Source organism: Canis lupus, chromosome 27, assembly GCF_011100685.1.
Source record: "Canis lupus familiaris isolate Mischka breed German Shepherd chromosome 27, alternate assembly UU_Cfam_GSD_1.0, whole genome shotgun sequence".
In the NCBI taxonomy this organism is placed as follows: Eukaryota; Metazoa; Chordata; class Mammalia; order Carnivora; family Canidae; genus Canis; species Canis lupus.
In genome coordinates this window covers 44,197,216-44,204,854 of record NC_049248.1, presented here as the reverse complement: position 1 = coordinate 44,204,854, position 7,639 = coordinate 44,197,216, and the positions used below count along the sequence as shown (strand labels likewise).

The 7,639-nt window shown below is 53.9% G+C and overlaps 1 protein-coding gene across 1 annotated transcript; it reads left to right on the top strand.

Moving 5' to 3' along the window:
- The first annotated feature begins 305 nt into the window (after positions 1 to 305).
- On the top strand, positions 306 to 6,976 carry KRT2 (keratin 2). Its single transcript, NM_001003386.2, is given in 10 exon segments — positions 306 to 932; positions 1,905 to 2,119; positions 2,466 to 2,526; positions 3,340 to 3,435; positions 4,091 to 4,255; positions 4,561 to 4,686; positions 5,032 to 5,252; positions 6,451 to 6,485; positions 6,585 to 6,767; positions 6,798 to 6,976. Coding segments are annotated over 10 exon segments (1,908 nt in total).
- The last annotated feature ends 663 nt before the right edge of the window (positions 6,977 to 7,639 follow it).

The window sequence follows — 7,639 nt, the reverse complement described above, 5'->3', positions numbered from 1 at the left end:
TGATGATTTCACAAAAATCGAATTGCATGACAGATGCCCAGATAAACAGGAGAGGTTTGCAGTCCAAGCAAGTTTTGGGATGCAGCTGATTAGTAGATTTTTAATGGCTATTAGCTTGATAATCACTAACCAGGCGTAGCTTCTAGGCAGACCAAACCCATGCCTACGTGTGCCCACGCCCATGCGCTCCAACACCTAGTTGGCAGGTATAAAAGGGGACCCTGACGGTCTCCCAACAGCAGAGCGCAGTCTCCAGCCTCAACTCATCTCGGAAACCTCAATTTTCCCCACTGGGCAAAGGCATCATGAGTTGTCAGATCTCATGTAAATCTCGAAGAGGAGGAGGAGGAGGAGGAGGATTCCGGAGCTTCAGCAGTGGCTCAGCCGTGGTCTCCGGTGGGAGCAGGAGATCAACCCGTAGCTTCTCCTGCTTGAGCCGCCACGGCGGTGGCGGAGGGGGCGCCGGCGGTGGCGGCTTTGGCAGTCGGAGTCTTGTTGGCCTCGGAGGCACCAAGAGCATCTCCATTAGTGTGGCTGGAGGAGGCGGAAGCTTTGGCTCCGGTGGTGGATTTGGTGGCAGAGGAGGTGGCTTTGGAGGTGGCAGCGGCTTCGGAGGAGGCAGCGGCTTCGGTGGAGGTGGCTTTGGAGGCGGTGGTTTTGGAGGAGGCAGCGGCTTTGGAGGCGGTGGTTTCGGTGGAGGCGGCTTTGGCGGAGGCCGCTTTGGAGGTGGTGGTGGTCTTGGAGGTTTTGGGGGTCCTGGTGGCTTTGGGCCCGGAGGATTCCCTGGTGGAGGCATCCATGAAGTCTCCATCAATGAGAGTCTCCTGCAGCCTCTCAACGTGAAAGTTGACCCAGAGATCCAGAACGTGAAGTCTCAGGAGCGGGAGCAGATCAAAACGCTCAACAACAAATTTGCTTCTTTCATTGACAAGGTGAGTCCCGAGAAGCTGGCTCCATCTGATGCTCAGGATGCCCTACTTCCAACTCACTGGAAAGCAAGTGGCACAGATTCGTTTCTTGTAGGAGCCCTTGGTGTAGTCAAACCAGCCTGGCTTATATCCCAAATGGGAAAGATGCTAGCTTTGAGGGCTGCGTCTTCTGAAACAGTCCAAAGTTAGGAGTTACGTATGCCTTTGGCTTTATAGTTTGAGCCCAGATAAGTAATATTTATGGAAAGCTCTGAAAATCATGGGAAAACTGATATAGACAAGTAATGGAGTAGTTCAGGCCTAGTGGCAGCAGGTGTTAGACGAAATTGGTAAGACATCTTCTGAGACAGTCTTTCCTTCCCTGGGAGTCACTATTCTCTTCAGTTCTGGGAAGCTGAACTTGCTTGGGAATGAATGAAATTCTTGCCTTCAAGAGAAGCATTCTCGGTTTTGTGACCCGTAAAATCTTTTATTGGTGTCATTTTTGAGCATTACGGAGTCTCAGCCTACTTCAAGGCCGATGAACGTGCCTAAGAAATTTATGAGGCTCTTAAAAATCAGACTGAGGAGCCCTGCCCTGCACTGCTCTCACGCTTGCACCTTTAGGAGCAGTGCCAGTGGATGCCTATTTTTGGTTTGCTCAAGACTTTGTGGGACTTTGGCCGGGAATCCAACTAGGATGGGAGAGGGAAATGGCCTGGAGTCTTGGGAGCAGCTGCAAACGAGATAGTAGGCGGTGAAATAGAAAAAGAGTTCTCTGTGTGGAAAGTGCCAGATGTAACATTAGAAGTCTATAGAACTTTCCACGTGTGGAGGCAGGGAGCCCGAGCTGGATGCAGTATCCAGCTTGTGAGCACAAAGCCGCGTAGACTTCTTCATGCCCCGAAGCAGGATCAGAGCTGGCTCCGGCCGAGTGTGGCCGGCTGGTGGGAAGGGCAATCCAGAGCTCACGGGCTCGTCCCCTGGTCCCCGTAGGTGCGGTTCCTGGAGCAGCAGAACCAGGTGCTGCAGACCAAGTGGGAGCTGCTGCAGCAGCTAGATGTGAGCACCCGCACTACCAACCTGGAGCCCATCTTTCAAGCGTACATCGCCAAGCTGAAGAAATACGTGGACACGCTTTCTGCGGAACGAACATCGCAAGGTTCAGAGCTGAACAACATGCAGGATCTTGTCGAAGATTTTAAGAAGAAGTAGGTGGCAGAGTAGACGCCGGAAAGATATTGATCGTAGCCATCTGATCGTCCCCCCAGGAGGCCACTTGTGTCCCTGTCGCATTTGTGGTGATAATTTGTGTGGTGATTATTTATGAGGAAGACATCTCAGAGCCTTAGACATGGATGCTTTTTCACCTGCTTGAGACTTAGCTTTTAGAAAAATCTACCTATTTGGGACCTTGTAGTTACAATTTAGATAGCGAAGGAGTGTTTAATACTCTCAGAGAATGGGGAGTTTGGGGGTGAGTCCAGTAGGAAAAGGAAAAGAAAAAAGTGAACAAAGTAGAGCTAATCTAACAGCTGTGTCCCCGGGTCCCCACAGGTATGAGGATGAAATCAACAAGCGCACAGCTGCTGAGAATGATTTTGTGACACTTAAAAAGGTGAGCAGGAGGGTGTCAGGGCTGGGTGGGAAAGAGGGGGCTGCAGAAGCCCACCGGGCGCCAGCAGACAGGCTGGAGAACAGGTCTGAGTGGAAACAGCAGTCACCAGGGGAGGGGGGGGAGCATGTCCAACCAGCCGTATAGGTTGGTTCTGTTGAGAACAGAAGGGTCTCTACAGTTCAAGCTTCTGGAGCTGGGCTGCAGATTTGCTAGAGCATTTTCATCAATAATCTCCTTAAGGCCTATATTGGGCCGTGCAAGATGCAAACACAGGAAGCACTTTAGTGTTCTTCTGAAGAGCTGAGGAAGGGCTGGACCTCCCTTAGAAAGCTGGCTTGAAGGTGTTGCTGGTTGTGCTGACAAGTTTGGGCTAGAAGGCCCGAAGTGTGGCTTCTTAGCCTGGTTCCTGCAGAAGCTTTGGTGTAAAATCCAGAGGAAATTCAGGAAAGGTGGGCTGGACGGACAGGATGGGAGAGTTGAGGAACTGCTAACAGCCACAGAGGCCATTAGGTCCCGCAGCGGGAACCACAGTGTCTCAAGCAGGAGGGAGGGAACGGTTGACAGAGCTCATCCCACCAGAGCTCTGCTGGTTTTGGGGGAATGTGAGCAGTGAACAAGGGCATGAGCCCCCTAGTCGAGGCGCATGGTGGACTCTGCGCCAAATGACGCCCAGGGACACATGGCTCACTGAGGTGCCTGAGCTGTTGGAGAGCAGCTAACAGGGACTGAGTGGAAGAGAGGGACAGGGAGAGGGTGGGGCCCTCACATGAGCAGTGCGTGGGTTTCGCTAGAAGCCCCTCACGTTTTCTGCAGGACGTGGACAATACCTACATGACCAAGGTGGAGCTGCAGGCCAAGACGGATGTGCTGACCCAGGAGCTTGAGTTCATTAAATTCCTTTTTGATGCGGTAAGGAGGCTGCTCCTGGGTAGACCCTTGCATCCCACCCTTCCCACCAAACCAGTCTTTTCCCAGCTGGAGAAAAGGTGGGGCGAATGGGGCTTATGGACTGGCTGACTCCAACTTGCCACCATTCCAGGCCTCGAGGGCTTTTCTGCGGCCCTGAGGTCTTGGAGGAGAGGAACTTATCTCCTCTGATGTCACAAGAAGTGAGGCTCAGGAAACACGGAGACCACTTCCCTTCACTCCATTCCTCAAATGTCCAGCTCCCCTTAGGAAGAGACCGGTCCTTTTCCCCTTCCTATGTCTAATGTACGTCAGAGGTCAAAATGTAACAGACCTCCCCTCCATGCCCATGTGTGCAAATATCTTCTGGAACATTTGTCATCGGCAGGCTTCTTTCTGGGGGCATCAAACACATCAAAACTGCATAAATGGTGAGGGCTATACAGCAGGAGGCTCAGGAATAGACTCTCCTCTCATAATTCTCTAGACATCCTTGGCAGAGGCCTGGGATTGGTGGTTATGTTGCTTGCATCCCGCCCATTGTAGCCCACCCAGCTTGGTCTGAGAGTCTGCTTCCCTAACACTGGGGAGGGGGATGCTCCTCACGGCCTTTGGCTGTGGGCGGGAAAGCCAGGGCCAGACACCTCGTGTGTTGCAGGAACTGTCCCAGATGCAGACTCAGATCAGCGAAACCAATGTCACCCTGTCCATGGACAACAACCGCAGCCTGGACCTGGACAGCATCATCTCTGAGGTCAAAGCCCAGTATGAGGAGATCGCCCAGAAGAGCAAGGCTGAGGCCGAAGCTCTCTACCACAGCAAGGCAAGTAGGAGGAGAGCAGAGAGAGCCGCAGCTCTGTCTCACAAGCTGGGGTTCACTTTGGCCAGAAAGTGTCCAGTGAGATGGCTGGTGCTTTTGTCTCATGGAAGTTGGGCCCATTCCCAAGCAAGAGTGTCCGCAGCACCACAGCTGCCCTCGACTGAGAATGGCACTGAGTCCTTCTGGGGATGGGAGACAGTCCCCCACGTCTTGCGAAGGCAGCTTGGTTGGCTCCCCCTGTATTAGACTTTCCGTAGGCTCAAGCCAGGCTTCCTCCAAGCTGTCAATGTCCTCCTCTTCCCGGGCAGTATGAAGAGCTCCAGGTGACTGCAGGGAAACACGGAGACAGCCTGAAGGAGGTCAAGATGGAGATCAGCGAGCTGAACCGCATGATCCAGAGGCTGCAAGGGGAGATAGCCCACGTGAAGAAGCAGGTGGGCGCACCCTGAGGGCTGCGCGGCTCCAGGGGTCGCCTGGGGCTTGGGTGGGTGGGACGTGGTGTACGGGAGTGTATGGGAGTGTGGGATAATGCCTCAGGCCCTGTGTTGTGAGGATAAAGGTCACTATGGGGAAAGCACGAGGGTCCAGTCAGACGCGACTGGAAGACCATGCCCCAGAGATGGCAGCGAGTCTTGGCATCGTTGTTTGCGACTCACATTAACTCCAGAGGGACCCAACACTTCCAGGGCCAGGCTGGCTTCCCATACCCTGAACACATCTGCTCCCACAGAGGACTCCACTCGGAACCCCCCCAGGAACCTTTTCTCCTTCTCTCCCAGTGTAAGAGTGTGCAAGAAGCCATTGCAGAAGCTGAGCAGAAGGGAGAGCACGCAGTCAAAGATGCTCAGGGCAAGCTCTCGGACCTGGAGGAGGCTCTGCAACAGGCCAGGGAGGACCTGGCCCGGCTGCTGCGTGACTACCAGGAGCTCATGAACGTCAAGCTGGCCCTGGACGTGGAGATCGCCACCTACCGCAAGCTGCTGGAGGGCGAGGAGTGCAGGTGGGGGCCACTGGAAAGCATAAGGGTAACGTGGTCCGCCCTCCCCTGTCCCCTAGAACCAGGGCTGGAAGGAAGGCAGGGAAAGCTGGAGGTGAATCAGGGCCTTCTGACACCTGAAAGCTGGTATCACTCTGTGTCTTAGGCAGCCATTCTCGACCCAAAGCATTAGATTTATCAATATGGAATGACTACCAAGCCAGAGTAAATTAAATTAAATTAGGCAATAAGCTAATCTTTATCTTTTCTGAAAGAGAAAATCAAATGTCGTGAAAACGGGCTAGTCCTAGAGAGCCTGAAACATTGGCTTACTGAACATTGGGTCTGTGGGGTACACAGCTTCTGTTCCATAGCTGAAACATTGGGTCTGTGGGGTACACAGCTTCTGTTCCTTCCACCTTGTGACCCAGAACTAGGGGACCACGTGTTGGATCACGCTGACTGGCTGAGGGGTGACTGGCTGGCCCTTCACCTGCGGCAGGTGCCAGACCTGGTTCTTTGCAGATTTCCGGCCTGGCAAGCGGAATCATTTGCTAACCCTCCACAAGGGAACCTGTCCTCCCTCTGTTTGAAGGCCCTGTCTGAGCCCTTTGTGTGCGTTAGCGGCATCCTCGTGTTTCATCAGGCTGAAGCACCTGGAAGGGGCCAAGCTCCCCCAGGTCACCCACCAGCCAGCCAGTGAGACAGAGAAGGAGCTGCTTTGCTTCGGCTGTGGCTCCGTACCTGTCTTGGAGGCCAGGCCCCCGCCCCCGGCCCGCAGGGAGAAGTGGCAAAGCCTTCAGATGGAGCAGAGGAGGCGGGGGCAGAGGGCTAGGATGGGAAGGCTGTACAGAGCTGCAATTCTTTCGGAGTTGAATGCTGACGGTGTGGCCTCGTTTCAAAATTTCTCGCATGGCTTGGATTTGGGATATCAGACTCCCTCACATAGATTGAAATACAAACGTGGGTTGCTGGTCAGAAGTGAATTTGCTTTTTGATCATTTTCATCTGAGCAAAAAATCGAGATGAATCGGGATGCTACACCATGTGGGAAAATGTGGGGCCTGCCCACGTCTGTGACCTGCCAGTGCAGAGTGAGTGGGCCCTGGAAGGCCCTGGTGGCCGATGGCAGAAGCGCATGTTTGCAGGCCGAAAGCTGTAGAACAACCCGCAGTCAGAGCCCAAGGGCTCAGCCGTGAGCTAGTCTTTCTCTCCCTGACAGGATGTCTGGAGACCTCAGCAGCAACGTGACTGTCTGTAAGTAGTGGGGTTATTCCGGTTCCCGCGGGTGGTGTGTCGGGAGGATGCGGGCCAAGGCACCCAGGACTTCCATGGCGATGCCATCTCTCTCTGCAGCTGTGACCAGCAGCTCCATGTCCTCAAGCATGACATCCAGGGGCGGCTTTGGAGGCTATGGTTCTGGAGGTAGAGGATCCAGTTCTGGAGGAGGAGGATTCAGCTCTGGAAGTGGCAGTTACAGCTCTGGAGGCAGAGGATCGAGCTCCAGAGGTGGCGGTGGAGGAGGCTACGGCTCTGGCGGCGGCTCCAGGGGAGGCTCTGGCTCTGGAGGTGGCAGTGGAGGAAAATATAGCTCGGGAGGTGGCTCTAGAGGAGGTTCTGGCTCTGGGGGAGGATATGGCTCCAGCTCTGGAGGAGGCTATGGCTCTGGAGGTGGCTCTAGAGGAGGTTTCAGCTCCCAAAAGGGTGGTTCTGGCTCAGGCTCCAGTGTGACCTTCTCTTTTAGATAAGGATCAGTTCCACCCTTGACTCTTCTGCTTTAGAACGTAGAATCCTGTGTCTACTCATCCAAATCGACAGAAAATCAAACCTTGTCTTCCATCTCTGATGGTGTTTTGGAGGAAAGGGATTCCCACATACTGTGTCTGAAATATCTTCTCTCCAAACCAATTCGTTGGAGCCAGTCACACCCTCTGTGCCCCGGGGAAGCGTCTGCGCTGCCTAGGCTTGCACTTCCAGCCATGCCCCCTCTCCTGGCCCCTCCTGGCGTCACACATTTGGGGTCCCTTCTCCAGACGACTGTTCTGTTGAGGGCCCCATCCCAAAGCCTGCACCTTTCTGGTGGCCCTGCCCCGAGGGAAACACGTTTCTGTGTATATAGCCCACCTTTCTGACTCTGCATATAAAGCGCTGTGGTCTTGGTGTCTGCACAATAAACTTCATTTGCAATTTATAACCTGTGATGTGTGTTTAATGTCAAGCCTTGGCAGAAATGGGTAGCCAGGAGCCGTCGAATCTGAGATACCAGAAAAGGGAGAGCTTGGGAAATGATAAAAGAGAAGCTTCCTGGAGCAGGGCCATGTTGCCCTGAGGAGAAGCCAAGGGTACTTTTTCTGGAAGTCTTTGAGAACAGAGACAGGAGGGGCTAGCCCTGGAGTCAGGGTGTGGGTGTG